General features: G+C 39.9%; 1 protein-coding gene across 1 annotated transcript; it reads right to left on the bottom strand.

Moving 5' to 3' along the window:
- Positions 1-17,282: 17,282 nt before the first annotated feature.
- On the bottom strand, positions 17,283-19,670 carry LOC147604674 (uncharacterized). The gene is made up of 5 exons (XM_086794855.1): positions 19,552-19,670; positions 18,111-18,170; positions 17,935-18,015; positions 17,639-17,823; positions 17,283-17,570 (listed from the first exon to the last, which is right to left on the bottom strand). Exons 1-5 carry the CDS (start codon positions 19,574-19,576, stop codon positions 17,469-17,471), a joined length of 453 nt encoding a protein of 150 aa, XP_086650981.1. The 5' UTR covers positions 19,577-19,670; the 3' UTR covers positions 17,283-17,468.
- Between the last annotated feature and the right edge of the window lie 1,988 nt (positions 19,671-21,658).

Genomic DNA, 21,658 nt, shown 5'->3' with positions numbered 1-21,658 from the left:
GAGTAATTGTTTTATCTCAATTTACATCCAAAATATTAACTCTATCACATGTGTTCTATGGAGACGCATCTCTAATGTGGCTAAAGTCCACTCTTTACAACACCACCTTTTGGAAGACCTATATCTTCTTTTGTATCAAGAATTAGAAAAAAATCTAAACACAAAAAGTTAACAAAAAAATATCCTCTATAAGAATGGTCCTAGTGAAAGGTTCCTAAAAAGGTGTCCTTCTACCTCAAAATAGCCCTAGAAAAAGAGGTCTTGGTTAAATTTCTGAACAAAATTGTCATACGTGGCATTGGTGAATGAAGAGGCCAAAGGGGAGCATGTCTTGAACCTTTTGTGCCGTGAGTGTCTTGATAAAGCAGTACTACGAAAGGGAATTAAGTACATTAGATGTGAAGACATGGCCCTAACCCTTATCATTAGATTATAAAATTTGGTAAGGGGGTGGAAATACTTGGTGGGGAGATCGACAAGTAGCACTTCATCAACATACATCGATTGATATTGCATAATTGGCAATGAATATATAAGGCAATACAATTGGAATATCATAGTTGGTTTCATTGAGATTTTACAATTGATGTACTTGAGATCCATTTGAAAACTCAAGTTTGTAGACTACGCTACCACGCTACGCTACCAACTTGTTAAATCTTCTCCTTGCATAGCTCTACGACCATAGGAGATCTAGACTAGAGTCCATAAAACACCATACATGGAGAAAATGTAGTCATGAACAACAAAAGACATATTCCAAAGGTGAGAGGTACTCCTTTCCACTAGATTATTCATCTATGCATAAGCATATGCTCTAGAACCTCATTGGATTTTGACCACCATCAATCTATGGATGATTGACCTCACTCTTACTTAGAGTGATATTTAACCTTTGAAGATTTTCCTTCAAAGATGACTATCAAACTTTTGATCTCTACCCCACTATATCTGCAGGCAGGCCATATAGTTTGTAGAGATGTTTAATATTAAAGAGCCTAGCAAACTCAGATGTTTTCACATCTTTTCATTCGAAGAAACGTTTTCAACCTATTTACTTTTGTGTGTGTTTACTTTTGCAAGGGACTCAAGATCACCCTCTTTCTCACATTCTCTTCTCGTAGTATCAGAGCACCAGTTCATAATATGAAGAGCTTAAGCATCTAGCAAGAGAGAACAAGAAAAGGAAGCGATGCACCCCAATAAGGGTTACTCCATCTCTTTTCCTTTGATTTGAAAGCAAATCTCTATATGTAGCTGCTAGTCAAGAGTAGCATGCAGTTATAATAATAAGGTGCAATCACCCTTTGTAGTGAAGCAGAGGAGCATTATGTTATGTGAATTTTTGAAATTTGGATTCAAGGCCATTTTGGGCTCCATTTTGGCTTTGCAAATTTCTACAGACACTTTGTGAAAGTATCTATTTTGATTGTGTATGCCCAATTTCTAGTTTGGTGCATAATTATAGTAGAAATTTGGCTGTAGAATATTATGTGAAGAGAATATGAGATTTGAAGGCTATTGGACTAGTTCACATATAGTTTCATTATTAACAGGTTTATAGTATCCCACCAAGAGGTGTAACTTTGTCGATGAAGATTACATGTTTGCTATAAGTGTATAAGTTTTTCAAGCACTGTTTGGTAAGTTGCTATACAGGTAGTCATGTCTGATAGTCTATCCTAGATTATGAGTGAGAAGCTAAACAAGAATAACTTCCAAGCATGGAAGTTCAGGATAAGAAACTTCATGATGCAAAAAGGATATTGGGAGTTTATTTTAGGTAATGAGAAGGAGATGGAATTTCTGAAAGAAAGTGTCGCTCCTCAATAGGCCAAGCCATTAAGGCTTAGCAGCATGAGAAAGCTAGCAAATTGATGTACTGGCGTTAGCATGTCGGATGCTATGATTAGCCATATATAGGATGCAAGGATACTTAAGAATACATAGGATACCTTGTTTAAATTGTATAGCATAAGTACCAAGGCAAGAATACATAGGATACATAGGATACCTTGTTTAAATTGTATAGCATAAGTACCAAGGCAAGAAAAATGTAATTGAAGTAAGAGTTACATAATATGTATAGAGGAGTAAGATGAATATAACTAATTACTGAAAGTGAAAGGGCTTACAAAGATAATAACCTCGTCTCTATTGGAGCTCCAGTTGCTTGATGTCGGTCACATTGAATGGGCTTGGTAAAGACTATAATCAGTTTTTAAAATCTATCCAAACTCAAGAAAACTTCCCAAAATTTGAAGACGATGAATGTTGGGATTAAACCATCTTCCAAAAATACGTAAGAGCAAGCCTTCTACATGGACATAAGTAGAGGTAGATGAAGATCTTCATCTAGAGGGGCTGAGGTGTAGGCTATTTTGGAAATATAAATCATGGTCATCAAAACAACATGAATCTAATGTATAAACATGTGAAAGAGGTCACTCTAGTGGCAAGGGGAGCCAAAGAGGCCAAGATGCTCCTTAAGAAAATTTTTGAAATGAAGGATTTGGGTGAGCTGTGATACTTTGTGGATATAGAAATGATTAGATCACGTGATAGGATTTAGCTTTCAGAGAGAAGGTAGTATGCTTTAGACATGCTATCCAAGTACGAAATAATAGTTTGTAAGTCAATCTGAGTGCCATTAGAGTAGAACACAAAAGTGACTATAAATATATGTGATCTTTTGGAGGACCTTACTATGTACATGGATATACATATGCTGATTAGGCTAGTAGTGTCTCAAATAGGAGAGATCTACTATCAGGATCTACTATAGACTTTTTTATGAGGCTAGAGTATATGTACATGTACATGGATATATAGATGCAGATTGGGTTGGTAGTCTCTTAACAAATAGGAGATCTACTAGCGGCTTCATGTTTTCTTCAAGGAGTGTTGCTATAAGCTGGAGCAATAAGAAAACCAATGATTGCTTTGTTGAGTAAAAAGGTTGAGTACAGGGAAACTAGTATGGTAGCATATGAGGTAGCTTAGTTACAAAAGCTACTTATAGATATGAGTGAGCCCATGGATAGGGTTGTTGTCATTTATTGTGAGAACATGAGCATTATACAGTTGGTGAGTAACCTAGTGTATTATGCTAGGACGAGGTACATTAAGTTGGTGAGTAACCTAGTATGGTAGCATATGAGGTAGCTTAGTTACAAAAGCTACTTATAGATATGAGTGAGCCCATGGATAGGGTTGTTGTCATTTATTGTGAGAACATGAGCATTATGTAGTTGGTGAGTAACCTAGTGTATTATGCTAGGACGAGGTACATTAAGTTGTTGTCATTATACAGTTGGTGAGTAACCTAGTGTGCTATAAGCCAAAATCAGAATCCTCAGGTAAGTATACAAAGAAAGAAGGTGATAAGCCTAAAAAGAAGGGCAAGTGTCATTATTGCAGGAAACCAAGGCACTACATATAGTGAGTGCAAGAAAAGGTTAGAGAAGGAGAAAAAGAAAGAATCGGGCATGGCTTTGGCTGATGCATCTGCACCAAGTGTAGAGAAGAAGAAATCTACAAGTTTTGCTCAAAATGATTGGGCATGGATAGTACATTGTAGTTATGACCCTTCTGTTCATGATGTATGCATGTCACATTGGCAAAATCGGATGCTTGGTACTTTGACAGTGGTGCTAGTAAAGCACATTAATTCACAAAAAATTTTGTTCTCATCTCTAGAATCTGTCCCAAGTGCAAGAACCGTCACATGTGCAAATGATTCCTCATATCCTGTCAAAGGAGTTGGTAGAGTTGTGCTCACTGCTAAAAATGGGGGCACATTTACTCTTTATAAAGTTTTATATGTGCTAGGCATTAAGAAGAACTTGCTGCCAGTTTTAGCCTTAGCCTTGTCAGACTTGACGGTGAAATTTGTGGATGACAGATGTACAGTTCAGGATAGAAATGATGGTTATTCTATCATTGCCTCAAGTACCTTGTTACATGGCCTATAAAAGATGGATGTATTTGAGAAGTTGCAGGCATGATGCTTGCTCAGTCTCTATGACTTGTGCTATGAGTGATGTAGAATTATGGCATGCACAATTTGGCCATCTGAATTATGGCAGTTTGTTATGCCTTCAAAGGCATAATATGGTGTCTGAGTTGCCAACTCTTGAGACCCCTACTAGACATGTATGTGAGGGATGTATTCTTGGTAAAATGCATCAGTTATCATTTCCAAAGGATGGATCTATGAGAGCTGTTAAGAAATTATAACTTATACATAGTGATGTATGTGGTCCTATTATGAGGACACAATCTATTGAGAGATATCTCTACTTTGTCACTTTTATTGATGATTACTCCAGATATAGCTGGGTAAATCCATTAAAGCAGAAGTCAGAGGTTTTTATGTGCTTTAGGCACTTCGTATCCAACCATGGCTGAAAATGCATGTGAATGTAAAGTTGGCACCCTTCATTCATATCGAGGGGGGGAGTATATGTCCAAGGAATTTCATGCATATATGGCTGGAAAAGGCATAAGGCATCAATGTACAATGCCATACACACCTCAACAAAATGGTGTGGCTAAGAGGAAGAACAGGTCTCTCATGGAAATGGCACGATGTATGGTGAAAGCCCAAGATTTACCTCATGGTTTTTTGTTAGAGGCAACTATGTGCACAAACTATGTATTGAACAAATGCCCTACCAAGGTCTTGCAGTCTAAAACTCCTTATGAAGCTTGGCATGGCAGGAAGCCTTCTGTGGCTCATTTTTTGCGTGTTTTTGGTTGTCTCGGTCATGCTCTTGTGCTTGAGCAACAACGCAATAAGCTTGATGAGATAAGGCAGTTAAATGCATATTTGTGGGATGATACAGTTCAGAAAGCAAGGGATATAGACTCTACCATTCGGCCTCAAAGCGGATTTTGGAGTAGAGATGTTGTTTTTATCGAAAATTCAGTTTTCATCCCATGTTTTCATGCAAAAAATAGTACAATGTATGCTCATAGGACATGTTTGATTCGCTCCTACCTTTGTTTAATGGAGGGCAATTGAATGCTCAACCAAGTGCTAAAATTCAGCCTTTGTAGGTGCAAAACTGATCAGCCTGCAAATCAGCCTTTTGATGAGGCAATTATGGAGAATGTAGTGGATGAGGAGAGAGCAGACATACAAGAATCTAGGCGTATGCCAAAATGGCTTGTTAAGACATTGAGGGATAGCAAGTTGGCAACTCCTTTACCTAGCGTGCAAGTTCTCATCATGCAGATTATTCTTATGTGGATCATGTTCTCATTTCTACTTTATGTAATGAGGAGGAACCTATTTCTTTTGAGGAAGCGCAAGATGATGATCTATGGATGCATGCTATGCAGGATGAGTATAACTCTATACTCAAGAATGACACTTGGTATGATAGATCTACCTCATGGCAAGAAGGCCATTGGTACTAAGTGGGTTTACAAGTTAAAACGCAAAGCAAATGGTTGCATTGATCGCTATAAGGCCAGACTTGTTGCAAAGGAGTATGCCCAGCAAAAGGACATTGATTATGATAAGATCTTTGCACCCACATCTTGTATGACTACCATTAGGTGTCTCATTGCTTTGGCATCACATCATGGGTGGAATGTACATCAGTTGAACATTAAGACTACATTCTTGAATGGTGATTTACATGAGGAGGTGTATGTATCGCAACCTCCTGGTTTTGTTATGAAAGGAGAAGAGTCTAAAGTATACAGGTTAAAAAATGCTCTTTATGGCCTTAAGCAGGCTCCTAGAGCATGGTATGAGAAGATTCATACATACTTGGTTGCAAATGATTTTTGCAACAGTCCAACAGAGAGTACCCTCTATGTGAAGAGGAGTAAGGACACATTTTTGGTCATCATTCTGTATGTTGATGACATGCTACTCATGGGACCCGATATAGATCAGATTTCAGCCTTTAAGGTTGATTTGCAGTCATCGTTTGAGATGTCAGATTTGTGGCCGTTGCATTACCATTTTGGGGATTCAGTTTATGCAGCGCATTGATGGCATTGTTATGCTGCAGTCTAAATATATACAAAAGCTATTAAAGAGGTTTAATTTGGGAAGACTCTAAACATGTGCCTACACCTACGGAGACAGGTACTCGACTTAGTCTTTAAGATGCAGGAGACTCTTTTGTTGATGCTAGTTTGTATCAGCAGGGCTGTTGGATCCCTTCTTCATGTATGCAACACAAGGCCAAATATATAGTATGCGGTCTCACAGTTAAGCAAATTTATGCATAGCCCAAGTACGAAGCATTGGTAGGCTATTAAGTGGGTTTTTTGCTATTTATAGGGCACTCAGTATTTTGAATTGTTTTATCTAAAAGGGGGTGAGTCACAGCTGCATGCTTTCAGTGATTCAGATTGGGCTGGATGTTATGACACACGAGTGTCCACTAGTGGCGACGCGAGTGTCCACTAGTGGGTTTTGCTTTCGCTTGGGTGATTCATGTATATCATGGCTCAACAAGAAGTAGCCTACAGTGGCCACTTCCATCTATGAAGCTAAGTACAGGGGTAGCTTTTATAGCTACAGTTGAGTGTGTGTGGCTCAGACGTCTTAAGGCTGATTTGGGTATCGGACAGTCATCTAGCACTACGATTTTTGCTAATAGCCAGAGCGCATTAGCAGTTGTGAGGAACCCAGTGTTTCATGCTCGCACTAAGCACATTGAGGTGCATTACCACTCTCTGTTATTAGAGCAGAGATCAGTTTGGTCTATGTGCATACACATGACAGCATGGCACATTTATTCACGAAGGCTCTTCCTCATGAAAAGTTCGAAGCTTTTAGTAAAGCTTTGGGCTTACTGCCTTTTCAGGATTGATCAGCCATACCCTATACATGTTCACATCATCACTCCAAGGGGGGATTTGTAGCATTCTATGGTAGTGATGTGTGTGAACACACTTAGGACTATTGGGACACTTTTTCCCTAACTAGGAGGTTTTTTCCCCGTGCGTATGTACACCCTCTTATCTACTCATTTTGGGGTGTATACTCATCTTTTGTATTTGGCACACATTTTTTCATTCTAATCTATTGAGTTTGTGTACTCTCAAGCTTCTCTATTGTGTGTGTGCATTGTTGTAACCTTAACACTAATTCCAACACAACCAAGCTCTGATACCATGATAAAGTTATAGTGCCATAGCTATGGTGAGCTTCAAGGAGATAAGAGGCTATGGAGGAAATGAGAGGGTAGCATTCATGGGTGAGTGAAGATGTAGAAGATAATGCTATAGTGGTAAAGTGTGGATGAGGGATTCGTGCAAAAAAAAGGAATACGTCTCCATTCATTCTAAATGCTAGATATAGCTTTTTTGCTTACAAGGTAGATTGCACCCATTGGTGCCACTTGCACTTGACCTTTTTCCTATTGGCTCTTCCAATTCCCTAGCAATGTTATTGGACCCCTTACAACCATTCAATTTCTTTCTTATGCCCTAGTACACATTTTCTCCTCCTAGGCATGCTAAACATCAATATTCCAACAAAGGTCGTGGTGGCGCTATATGTGAGTAGTTAATTGGGGGTGGTGCCAATAGTAATGCGTGGTGCCTAGGAGGAGAGGAAGGTAATGTTACTAATGAGCTTTGGGTTGTCATTGATGGTGCGGTGGTGGCCAATTGCATGGAATAGCTTTCTTGCATGCTATGATCAAGAAAGATCCCCAATTAGAGGCCTAATCAAAGGTGGAGGGGTCCTTGACCATGTCGTGAAGCCTTGGATTGTGCAAGCCCAAGAGGAAACGGTCCATTAAGTGTTTGTCACTCAATTTTTCCTTTTCTTCACAATGCGAATCAAGGTACTTGATATGTGCGATGTAGTCACGTAAGGTTTCCTCTGGTTTTTGTTCCAATTGGAACAGTTGGATGACCGGGGCTGCATTTGGGCCCATAGGGTGTAAACCCAAGAATGAAGGCCTCTCGCACAGCTTTGAAAGTGTCTTTGTGCCGAGGGTCCAAGGATTAGATCCATTGCATTGCCTTGCCTTCAAGGCTGATTCCAAGGAGATGGACTTTGGTTGCATCATCGAAAATTTCAAATGCCTCACAGATTTGGTTAAAGACCTCTAGGTGGAATATTGGGTCTCCAACTCCATGGAATTTCAGTAACGTTTGAAATTGTTTTCCCACATGGATTCTATATGTGAGGTTTATGGGTGCAAGTGTTGGGTACGGTCGTGGCTTTAGGATGGTACAATCGTGGTAAGATTTTTTCTTTTTTTTCAAAAAAAAATCTTTTTTTTTGGAACAGTACGTCCTTACGCTAATGAGCGTACGTTCGTGGCTTCAAGAAGGTACGATTGTGGCTTAATAATGGTACGGCCATGGCAAGTTTTTTTTCTTTTTTCTGGGAAAAAAATTATAGTACCGTAACGAGCGTACGTTTGTGGCTTTAGGAAGGTACAACCGTGGCTTTAGGATGGTACGACTGTGGCAAGTTTTTTTTTCTAAAAAAAGAGTTTTTTTGGAACGGTACACATCCATACGCTTGTTTGTGACTTTATGAAGGTACAGTCGCCTGGCTTTAGGATGGTATGGTTGTGGCAAGTTTTTTTTTTAGTAAAAAGTCTTTTTTTCCTTTTTTTGAGATGATATATCCATGGCTTTAGGAAGGTACAACCATGGCAAAAACAAAAAGCTTTTTTTTGAACGGTACGTATGTACGCCGCCCAAATTTGAATTTGGGGAAAAGGTGGTTATTGAGTTGGGAATAACTAAGATCCCCTCATTAATACAAGGTAGGTGGGAAAAGGTAAAAGTTAGAGGGAAACTCTAAATTAGTGGTTTTTAACTAATTTAGAGGCACTCTAACTTAACTAAAGATTAATCCTTCTTAATCCCACTATTAAATCACTTTATAATCCTTTTCTTTGCTCTCTAATTACTCCCTAATGGTGAGGAGTTTAGGGATGGAGATTTGATAGGTGGATTAGCAATTAGGCTAACCCAATGATGTGATCACCCTTAATTAATCTCTTTAATTAGGTCTCTAATTAACCCACTCAAAAGAGAGAGAAAATTAGGCAAGTGAGACCTAATTAGTACTAATTCTCACTAATTATGAGCTAATGGGAGTGGACTATGAATGGATTTAGGTCAAGGCAAGTGTTTAGACACTAATGCCACTCCAATTACAAGTGATTAGGCTTAATTTTTGATTTTTTACGCTCTTTAAGTTCACTTATCATAGTAACGATTAGATTAGCAAGAATTAAGAGATTGTTTATGATTTTTTAGGTTTTTTGGTGGATTAGGGTTCTATCTAACATTCCTAAGCTACCTATGTACACTAATCTAACACAAAACATGTTTGGAAGCAAAAGATTAGCAAAAAACACTCTATGTTTAAGTAAAAACCCTCTTCCTTTGAGCTCTCTAATCACCCAAATCTCTAGTTTTTTTACCCAAACACTTGCTAATTCTACTCCCAACCATAAGCTATGCATAAAATCAAAATGAAAAAAAATAGAAATAAAAATAAATCAATAAAACAAATCCAACAACCAAAAACCAAATGACATAGTTGCTTACTTGGCACCGGGCTATGGAGACTCCGTCAAATTCAAATCAAAGAAGGTTTTTAACAAGTAGCGGATTAGCGCTCCCCGACAGTGGCACCAAAGATGTTAAGCTCACCCTAACGTGTCATGGGAAGTTGTTGATCCATCGAGCTGGAGCTATGCTCAAGAGCTCCACGCTCCACCATATCCACTCGTCCACAGCCATCCTCCCGCACTCGTTGTCACATCAAGGCGGTTGCTCTAATCCAACAAGTGGTATAATATCTCTTGCTGCAAAGAGATATTATACCACTTGTTGATTTTTTACTCTCTTTAAGTTCACTTATCATAGTAACGATTAGATTAGCGAGAATTAAGAGATTGTTTATGATTTTTTAGGTTTTTTGGTGGATTAGGGTTCTATCTAACATTCCTAAGCTACCTATGTACACTAATCTAACATAAAACATGTTTGGAAGCAAAAGATTAGCAAAAAACACTCTATGTTTAAGTAAAAACCCTCTTCCTTTGAGCTCTCTAATCACCCAAATCTCTAGTTTTTTTACCCAAACACTTGCTAATTCTACTCCCAACCATAAGCTATGCATAAAATCAAAATGAAAAAAAATAGAAATAAAAATAAATCAATAAAACAAATCCAACAACCAAAAACCAAATGACATAGTTGCTTACTTGGCACCGGGCTATGGAGACTCCGTCAAATTCAAATCAAAGAAGGTTTTTAACAAGTAGCGGATTAGCGCTCCCCAACAGTGGCACCAAAGATGTTAAGCTCACCCTAACGTGTCATGGGAAGTTGTTGATCCATCGAGCTGGAGCTATGCTCAAGAGCTCCACACTCCACCGTATCCACTCATCCACCGCCATCCTCCCGCACTTGTCACATCAAGGCAGTTGCTCTAATCCAACAAGTGGTATAATATCTCTTGCTGCAAAGATCGTGTGGGATCTCTGCGGGGAAGACGATCATGTTGGTAGTCTAATCACTCAAGCAAGAGGGAGAGAAGAAGCAAGAGGGAAGCATGAGAGAACAAGTGATTAGTACTAATCACTCCCAAACCCTAAGCACTAATCACTCCCAAACCCTAACCCTAAGCACACCACACATGCTAGATTAGAGTTGCAAGAGAGAGGGAGAGAGAACACTCCACCGCTATTGCACAAATGGGAGAATGAGTTACAAATAAGAGAAATTAGCTTTTATAGTTCCAAGTCTTTTCCCATCAGCCCGCCGCTCGTGAGTAAGTGACCCGAGGTGCTCAAAACATAGTTACAAGGCTTTTCTCTATGGTTTGGCCAACTGACCAAGTCCTCTTGTCTTTCCTTCGAAGCTCAATACTTGGGAGCCTCTTTAGGGTGTTTCCCTCATCAAATATGTGGTTAACACACTAGGTAATGTATCCTCTTCCAGATACTTCTTGTCCCAAGCTGACACCATAGCCCCTTTTTTTATCAAATAGAAGAGGAACATTGACTTGAATTTTTTTCGTAACTCAAGGTCTCACATTATACCGAGAGTGTGATACCCTGCCTTGGTTATCTTTCTCTAGAGTCCATCATGTGTCACCAGGACGAAATGATGAAGAGGCACCATGACCAGCACCCACATTTTAACTACCACTAGAAGTATCTGTCTGGTGAGTGCCTCACTTCGTCACCACAAGCCAAGGTCTATCTTTTGTATCTGCCAAAACTTGTTTACCTTTATCTACCCCCAAAACTTATTTACCTTTATCTAGAAAAACTTGTTTGCCTTTATCTACCACTTGCTGACGCTGACTTTGTTTTGCTACTTGTTTGCCTTCTCTATATTCAAACGAGATGGAAAAATAGGAGCTAATGTATCCTTATGAGTCGAACCCTGGGACACATTCGGTTGTGGTGGCTAAGCATTCACCTCCTCTGGACACTCTGAAATCAAGTGACCCATCTCCCCGCAATGAAAGCAGTGGCCTGCAAACGATCCCATTTTTAATTCAAAATACAAAGGGTCAAATGCATCCACACAACCTCAATTGTCAAGGTTAGGGTTTCCCAGTATCCCACAGCACATGCAAACCCTGTTTTTATTCTTGGACAACATTATGGGCTCCACCAACACCTCCCGAATAGTACGTGTGGCCAATTGTAACAATTCCCACATAGTTGATGGGAAGTCTATAACTTCAACCCAAACAGGACCTAGTGCAACATATCTCTATACTCTACCATAGGGCGCCAGGGTACAACATGCAAGTGTCCATCTAGAAATAACGGGACTTTCTACATAACCAAATCTCGAATTTCTTTGGATGAGAATAGGACCTCATAGAATCCTCTGGAACCATCAAAGATCTTCTCCACAAAATTACCATCTAGTAAATCATGTAACCAATATGTAATCCTATTGAAGAATGGAATTCGTCCAGTAAAAAAGAAAATTGCACCACTTGTGCCACAAACCACCATGTTTCCACTCGGACATCTACCACTTCCTCTATTGGAACCTTGGTAGCCCTAACGTGATTTGCCATCACATATGGCTGCACAGTTTGATTAGCTTGTGCAAATTGAAATTCAAAATCCACCTCATGGTTCTCTTCCTGAGGTGCATCAAGAAGCAAGGTATCCTGAAGCATCCGACCAGCCTCCTTCCCTCCATATTCACCTCTAATTAATCTCTGCCTTTTAGCCTCATCTTCAAGATCTGGCTTAGGCCCTCCACACTCAAACTTCTCTACATCTTTTGTTGAGACATGTCCCTCTACAAAATGCATATCTATGGTTCCCTTTCCACTGTGCTCAACACTGAAAATTAATGCTTCCACACCAAAAGAAGGAGAAGAGTTACATTTTAGCCCGGCAAACAAAGAGGAGAAGATCCACTGCCCGGATGGATAATCTGTCTACACGAATGGCTCCAAAAGGGGGGTAAAACCTTAGCATAGATGGTGGAACCGCTTCAGGCTCACCCACGGAAAAATTAGGGCAAACACAAACATTATGCAGGGCTGAGAATCTACATGTGGCCGCGATCGCGAATTCTCCATTGCCCGGATGGAAAATCTGTTTGCACAAATGGCTCTGAAAAGGGGGGTAAAATCCCATCATGACCACTTCAAGCTTACCCATAGAGAGAATTCAGCATCTCTCTCTCTCTCTCTCTCTCTCTCTCTCTCTCTCTCACACACACACACCTCTCTCTCTATGAAATCCTTCTCACTGCCCCCCCCCCTCTCTCTCTCCCTCTCCTTCACACACACACACACATACTCTCTCTCTCTCTCTCTCTCTCTCTCTCTCTCTCTCTCTCACACACACACACACACACACCTCTCTATGAAATCCTTCTCACTCCCCCCCTCTCTCTCTCTCCCTCTCCTTCACACACACATATAATCTCTCTCTCTCTCTCTCTCTCTCTCTCTCTCTCTCTCTCTCTCTCTCTCTCTCTCTCTCTAACATACAAACACACACATTCCAAGCATAGAGGCTAATTTGAACCGAGTCGTTTCATCCTCTCACTTTTTAATCCTCCCCCCACCATGTTAACACACACATTGTGTGTGTGTACGCGTGCGTGTGCGTGGTGTGTTTGCGTGTATGTGTGTGTGTAGAGAGAGAGAGAGAGAGAGAGAGAGAGAGATGATTGTGGGTGTGTAAGAGTAGACATAGAGAGAGGACTATTACTTTAAATTATTTAACAAATACTAAATTAAAAAATGAGAGCAATGATTTGGTACCATAGATTTTGCACTTGTACCAAATCTTAGACTATTGTGTTGAGAGAGAGAGAGAGAGAGAGAGAGAGAGAGAGAGCATGGATTAAGTTGTTCGTTTTTCCTCTTAGGTTGTACCTTTGAGATGGTTGACCTTAAGAATCATGAGTGTGACAAGTGGATAACTGGAATATCCTTGATTTAGCCTTACAAGTGTGACAAGTGGAATAGTTAGAACATCCTTGATTAAGACTTATGAGAATGACATTATATTTCAAATATTGTGTCCACAACTTTGTCATTCAAAGAAATTTGGAGTTGTACCAACATGAGCTCAAAGATATTGCGTGTTTATTTTTATAGTATATTTCAAGATGGCCTTTTTGAGTGGCTTGGCTAGACTTGGTTACACATAGAGAATCTCACATATCGCCTTATTCCAAATAGAAAAGGAAGCTACAAAGATCATGGCAATCCCAACAAGGAAAATTTTCGCCCAAGATTAATTTGTTAACTTCTCAGGAAACGGATGGGCTATATTATTTTTTATTTGTTGCTTAGAGATAAAAAGTGAGAACATAGAGAATGCGCTAGCACCCAACAGTGTTAGTGTGGAGACAAAGGTAGCAACACACACATAGATGCAACAAGTAAGAAGAGATGTAGAGAAGAACAACACTCAAAGTAGATTGATGAGTATGAGTGAAGTACAAATGAAGTGATATGGTCACTTACACACTCGCTCATAAGAGTGTGTACATACGCTTGGGAAAAAAGTGCCCTAACCCATTTTTAGCCTACATCCACACCACTACCATAGAAATGGCTACAGATCTCCCCTATAATGATGATGTGAACATGTACAATGATCATGTGACTCATCAATACTCAAATGGCAACAATAAGTCTAAAGATTTGCAAAAAGCCTCAAACTTCTCTCATCATGAAAGAACCTTCATGAACATATTTACCTTATTTTCATGTGTAGATACATAAGCCAAGCTAATCTCTCCTACAATGACTAACATAATTAGATTGCACCTCAATGTGCTTTATGCGAGCATTAAACAATGGGTTCCTTACGTGGCCAATGCACTATGGTTGTCACTGAAGATGGGAGGTGCGAAACTTCTATCTAGCACTAAGGTCTGCCAAAACGCATTTGAACGAGACACACTCCTCAATTGATATAAAGCTACCCTATAGTCAACTTCACAGCTTAAACTTGCCAATGCACTCTAGCTAGTGAAGATGGAGGTGGGGGACTTCTATCCAAAACCAAGATCTACTAAAAGGCATCTGAACTAGACACACTCCTCAATTGTTACTATAAAAACTATCCTATACTCAACTTCACAGCTCGAAGTGGCCATCATTGCCTACCTTCTTGTTGCTAAGCCATGATATACATGAATCACCAAGATAAAAGCAAAAGCCACTTGTAAGCATCCGTGTGTCATAACATCCAGCCCAATCAGAGTTATTGAAAGCATGCAATTGAATATCACTCCCCTTAGCATAGAGTAGCCTAAGGGACTAAGTGCCAAGTAAGTATCAGAATACTCACTTGGTAGCCTGCCAATGCTGCTTACTTCCAAGAGTATGCATAAACATGCTCAACTCGAAAACCCCAAACTGAATGTTGACCTTGTATTATATAGATAAATGAGGCACCCAATAGCGTGATGCATCAAATGGTGGTTCACTTGCATTTGGAGACTAAGCCTAGCACCTGTCTCTAGCAAATAGGTTTATAGTCTCAATCTTCAAAACCGAACCATGTAAGCAATCTCTATGTATATACTTTGGCTATAACATAACTGCAGCTTCATCTCACTACAAACAATATGCCCAAATAATAATGCAATGAGCCCAAATCTGTCATCTCAAATGGCACATGTAATTCAACTTTGAAGGTTGAAATCTTCTCCTCTAACCCATTGTGAGGGCTATTTTGTTCAAGACAAAGTGCCTCAACGTGTGCTTGAAAGCATGACGGATGATAAGAGATAGAGAGCAAGAGAGAAAGGAGAGAGTCTCAATTGATAAAAAGTTGGAAACCCCAAGACTCCCTGAATTATGAGAGAGAGACAACCCTTATTTATACAAAACCTTGGCTCCAAAAAGCCAAAAAGAAAACTCTCTAAATATGACCATCTATTAATGTGCACACTTTGAAATATACCATAATCCAAATTAATGCTTAAGCCAATAACCTTCTAGTAGATGATCCAATTATTCCATATGATGAGATTCATCCAATCCAAGCTCCCTAGCGGTATAGATTTACTGTGTTCTCATGATCTTAACATCAATTCAATGCAGATTCACGTGACAAATCTCAATATCATTTACCCCTCCGAGTTAACCAATACGGATGTACTTATCAACTTGAAAAGTCTTCATGCACTCCAAGGTAGTGAAGATCCATTGATTAAAGAACCATGACCCTCTCTCCCAAAAGTAGTCGATCTCTAGTGTCAAAGCTCAAACACATCAAGGTCACCACCCGTCTACATCACAAGTCACCACACACCAACCAATTCATGCATCAAGGCCTCGCCAAGACTATCGTCAAAAACTATTGTCCGAATAATGGTTGTTATCTTGTTTTTTTTTTTAATTCTGGAATTCTAAAAATATAAGGTCTTACAAAAAGGTTCATAGTTGTTTTGTGGTTTTTTTGAAAAAAAAAATAAGATTATTATAAAATAAATCATGTGCAAAAACCACCGCCAGAAGCGACCACAAAAAGCTAGCTAAGACATCAACGCCGCAAACAAGGAGCGATGTCCTTCTGTTCCACTCGCCCCGTCGATGCAACACTAATGACATTGTTGATGATCTCCTTGACGACAACGCTTCTCCTTGCCTACGTTACTCTCTCTTATGCACCCGACTCCAAGCTCTCTTGAAGATCCCTCTCAAGTAGGCACAACAAAGACAAAAACAAGCTTCTTTTAAAGCTTTTCCAAACCTTGAAAAAATAAAGCCTTCCTCTTATTATCCAATCCACGCGTCTCTTCTCCTCCCAATACATGTGCCAATTCTTCTTCTAAAAACAATGTTCTCCTCCCCTTGTATGCGCAACAATTGCAGGCTCCATCTCTTTATTATGCAAATAGCAAATCTTTTCCTTACACTTTTGTAATGGACAAAGCCTTCTCTTCTCTTTCTCTCTCTCACCAAAGCCAAAGGCTTCCACGTCACGTCAGGTTCACCAAAAATGTGGGGGCTCCTGTTGGGGACAAAGCACCTTGACGTTTTCTTAAAAGCATGACTGATGATGAGAGATAAAGAGAAAGAGAGTAAGGAGTCTCAACTGATAAAAAAGCTAAAAACCCCAAAGACAACTCCTTGAATCATGAGAGAGAAACAACCCTTATTTATACAAAACCTTGCCTCTAAGAAAGCTATAAGGCAAACTCTCTAAATATGACCATCTATTAATGTGCACATCAGCCCATTACTCTCTATCTGAGAGATATTTCCATCAAACTATGCCAATGGCATGATGACATTTTCCAAATTTTTGTCTAGAGGAGTCTAGCATATGTAAGAGTGCAATGACCTCTGAAGATAAAGCCAAACACTAGCAACAATATGCCACAACATCGATGTCACATGATGCTCATCATCATCTCAACTCCCTCCAAGATGCACTATACCAAAGTAAAGACATCCAAGATGAACACTAGGGGATCCCATTAATTGAACAACTCATGGAAAATCAATTCACAAACTTACAGCAATAAATAATGAGCCTACTGGTGAGCAATGTTGGGAGCACCCACTATTTTCAAGTGTACTTAGTGTGGAGTGATATCTGAAGATCAAGCCAAATACTGGAAACAACGTGCCAAGTCAGCGACGGCACATAATGCCCATGTTCAAGGCAACAGGAAACTATTACAATTCATCCATCCATAACAGCACCCGTTCTAATCACGCAAAACAAAACAAAAGCACAAATTAATCAAGCAATACAACCAGCACCAAATTATAACCACACAAATCATTTTGTAAGGTCACTACACACAAAAGAGAGAATTGCAAATATTTGAAGGAGCCAAAATCTCTCCCTATACATTGCATAACAGCATAATCAAAACAATTGACTCTTATCCAGCATTAATGATCTGGCTGAGAACTTACAAGGAAACCTACTAGCTATGCATCCACCAGAGATCCGGTGCAACCCTCTCGGGTTATTGCATGTCCAACTACATTACAGGGTCCCTGAAGATGCAGTCAGTCCACGGCGACACTCATTCAGCACATCAACGTAGAACTGACATTTCCCGATTTCACTTCCATAAGCATTGATACACTGCAACAAGAACACTTTCAGCATACAAATCTCTTGACAAAGATGAACAAGTCCACAGATTAACTTACATCTTGGAAGGACTTAGCTTGGTTGGTGCAAGCATCTGCTCCACTGACAGTGGTAAGATTAGGGGAGCCAGCAGGTGCAGAAGCTTGTGGATCTGAAGTCACATGCTCATGGGTCACAGTGCGAGGCCCCATCAATCCATCGACAGCCCTGTGTGCAATGGCACTCCCAGTCCCAAAGGCCATACCTTGGGCCACCCAAAAAAAAAAAAGAGTAGTTAAGCATTTTCAAGTAGCCATATTAAATTCTATAAAGCTAGTATGAAATTAGAGTACACTTGTAGATATTATTGAAGTACCTTGGGCAATTGTAGCACCAAGGCCACCCATCATGGAACCACCACTTGATTGAGCTGGAGCTGGCGGGGGTGCATGTTGCACTGAGATAGATATGAAGAAAAGATATTTGAACTTACCATACCAAAAGGAAAAGGAAAAAGCTAATCACAATAGGCATAGGTGGGCATAAGCAAACCAGGCTTGGGAGGTGGGGCAGTATGTACAGGGCGAGGAGCCGGACGGTAAGATGACTTCCCTGAAACAATTCAGCAAAAAAACTAATCAGAAATTATAATTATCGATACAGCAAAACATATTCAAATGTAGCCATTCAAATGTATGAATACCATAGTTCCAAAATTCAATGCAAACTAATAAGACAAATCATAAAACCACACCACTAACAAGCATATGCTTACTGAATTTGAAAAGGGCTAATACTTTGAATTGATAATGACAGCATGCAAATGCAACTAGTACAGCTTTTCTCCTCCTTGAGCTAATGTCATAGATGTTGAACCACAAGTATTGTTAAAAGAAGTGTCATAAACACAGTTTTCGTTAAGCTCAACTGAATGTCTATATCTTGAAGAGCTTCATCAAAGCGTGCTTGAGAAGGGCTCATGTGGCCATCTAGGTTTTAGTTACTGCTTGCTAAAGAAAAGCGGGGACGAAGATCACTGCATAAAAATGGAAGGCCTCAGTAGGACCTTTATATATTGGGTGTTGCACCATTAAAGCGCAACTGTCAGAGGTGGTGGTCTAGCATCCGCCAATTTCCTGGACACCCGTCAAACAAGGCAACCAAATAAACGCTACTGCAAAGAAAATGTTCTTTTGTACAAAGTGTGGAATGCACAGAGAATCAAACTCAACACCTTGTGATATCAAACTAGGCCCTGTGTCATCACTGGCCCTCGACTTTGGTAATCCCTACTTGATTCATTAATCCCCATGCAACCCATACAGGTATAAGAGTGGGATCCTTGACAAATGCCACCCCTGGAAACCCTAAATGTGGTTCATCAAGCAAAGGCTCAGCATATAATTCATGAGGCAAAGGCTGAAACATATTGGATACTGATGTACAGCACATATCATCAAGATACTCGGAATTATTTCTTGGCTTAAATGAAAGAAAGAGGAACACGTGGACCCCAGACCTAAACCTGATGCTTCCATGTCTCGGTATGCTCCTACAAGCCTGTTCTAAACTCATCAAAGAACAACAGAAAACGTGTCCTTAAAAAGGATAAACTCCTTGACACAGAAACCCTAGATCGGAACTTCAAACCCTAAACCGCCTACCAGAATTCAGAAAAAAAACCCTAATCAGAATTTCGAACACCTACACAGGCAGACACCAAACCCTGCATCGGAACAGAATTAAACACATTGATCAGGAAAGAAAACTTGAAAACCCTGATCAGGAAAGACAACTAGAAAAATCCAATCATAATAGAAAAAACCCTAAATCAAAACAGAAAACAAGCCCTAATAAGTACAGATAACTTGAAAACCGTAGGGCGCTAGAAATCCTAAAACGGAACAGAAAACTTGAAAACCCTAAAACAGACAACCAAAACCTGAACATACTACTCAGAATCAGAAAACTTCACACGCATAAGAAGGCATACCTCCACTACCGCTTCGACGAGGCATACTGCAAAGCTTTACGAAACCACCTCTGTACAACAAGAACTTCGGATATCAACAACAAAAGACGGCTTTCTCGTCCTCTATATAAGGAATCAAATGGATGCCAAGGAATATTCTCTTCGCAATAAAGTAAAACCATTACACATTTTTATTTTTGTTTTTTTTTACATCTTCACATTCCGACCCAAGAGAAAAAAACCTTTAACTTTTGCATCTCCATGTTGAGCAAATCACATATTAAAGACCATCTATCATCTTCCATCACAAAAGAAGACCGTCCCCAATGAGATTTGGTCCCCAATGAGATTTGGTAACCAAAGCTGAATACATGTCTCAATCATGGCTTCAATTGTGCATCCTGTAGGAGATTGTTTCTCCAAGATATCTCCTTTCTTGGTCCATATTTTCACTATTGGTCTGGTTCCAACATGGTTCTCAATGAAGGCCACATAAGTGTATACAATTTGCTTCTCTTTGAGGTACCACCTTTTAGTCTTTGACCCAAACTTCACACCTTTTGGCTTCACATGTAGCCCTGCACACCCTGAAACATAAAGAGCCTGTTAGGATTTACCTAGTATGTATGAAAGTCACCCAAAGAGGTATAGGCGTCAAGCTATGCCAGCTTGCAATGCCTGAATTACCTGAATCATCTCAACCTTATTCAGCTTATTCACATAGTATACAGACTAACACATGTATATACATTTGTGCATCAGCTCTATCACATCCATCCCTAGATTAGTTTCTTTTTTAAAAACTATACAATTTCTGGTATTCCATATCTCCCATAGACAGCATAACCTGATTATGCTGAAAACTAGATCAACAACATAACCATAGATAGCATAACCTAATTATGCTAAAAACTAGATCGACAGCTTCATCAGTGACTATCCATCTTCCTAAGATCTGGCAGTCCCCCATTGGCCTTGTATACCTATCCTACAGCAAACCCATTTCCCAATTTTGTCCCATGCCCCTCTAATAGCAAGGCAGTCCCAAAAGGCATGTTTCCCATCTTCCAGGGCTATCTTGCACCTGGGACAGCATCCACTAGTGAAGTTTCTCTAAAGCAGCTTGATCCCAATGGGTAGGGCCCACATACATATCCTCCAAAGAAAGACCTGGGATTTTGTAGAGATACCTATCTCCCATATTGCTTTCAATCTCCTTCTTTAGCTGTTTAGGCTCAAGTTTACCCTCCAAATTTTGTTACAGTGGTCTACATTCACCTCACTTTTCCTCAACTCCTTATATAAGTCTTTTGTTGCCCCTTTATCCAATTTCACACCATTGTACCAAGCCCAATCCTTTATCCACCAACAGGATTCATCAAAGGCTATAGGCGTCCACCCCTTTTGTACCTCAACCAGCACCAGTCCAACTAATTGCCCTTCCCTTGAGGACAATCCAAACTCCTCTTCTAACTGATCAAGCTCCTTCCACCCCACTGTTTTTCCATCCCAACAATCAGCTAGTCTCCTTAGCCCATTATTGTTTAAGTTTTTAGCTACTCTGGGATCCAGAAGGGCTAAATTTGTGAGTCCACCATATCCCTAGGCTCAACAGAGAATTCCCTGATGCTTTGCAGCATCCATCCTAGACCATCAGTCCCAAAGCCTCCTTCCATTTGCTACATAGCATTCTGCAAATCAGGGGGATCCTATGACTTTTAGGGGGGCATAAGAGAATAGCTTGTCCTTCCACCCTAGTCCCTACCATCTTCCTTTTGAGTGAGTATGGGAATCTTCCACAATCTCGTTTAACATCTTAGTCCATATCTCCTCTTGGTTAAGACACTTGGGGAGGAGCAAAGCAATCCTTGCTATAGTCTAAGAGGGGAGATGCAGAATACCAATACCTCCTTTACTCTTGGGTAAACATAATTTGTCCCAGGCAAGCCAGGCTAAGGTTTTCTTATTAGGACTCCATTTCTCCACAAGAAATCCCTTATGGGGCCCACAATCTTTTGCTAGTGACATTTTCCAAACTCTAGCATAGGGCATAGGAACATAATGTAGGCATTCAACACAGCATTGCATTAGCTATCATGTCATGAAATGGAATTCTGATGCCCTCCCA

The sequence above is a fragment of the Cibotium barometz genome, chromosome 61, assembly GCF_041138505.1.
Source record: "Cibotium barometz isolate CiBa-2024 chromosome 61, ASM4113850v1, whole genome shotgun sequence".
In the NCBI taxonomy this organism is placed as follows: Eukaryota; Viridiplantae; Streptophyta; class Polypodiopsida; order Cyatheales; family Cibotiaceae; genus Cibotium; species Cibotium barometz.
Note: the sequence above shows the minus strand (reverse complement) of the source record. Positions and strands in the feature narration are given on the sequence as shown.

Bases quoted from the DNA above. Each gene is read 5' to 3' on its own strand.
- LOC147604674 (XM_086794855.1), bottom strand. From the start codon at position 19,576: ATGCCTCGTCGAAGCGGTAGTGGAG. The intron at 17,824-17,934 runs GTACTTCAATAA...GGGTGGCCCAAG, and splicing joins TGGTGCTACAATTGCCCAAG to GTATGGCCTTTGGGACTGGG. The intron at 17,571-17,638 runs GTAAGTTAATCT...TTCTTGTTGCAG, and splicing joins AAGCTAAGTCCTTCCAAGAT to TGTATCAATGCTTATGGAAG.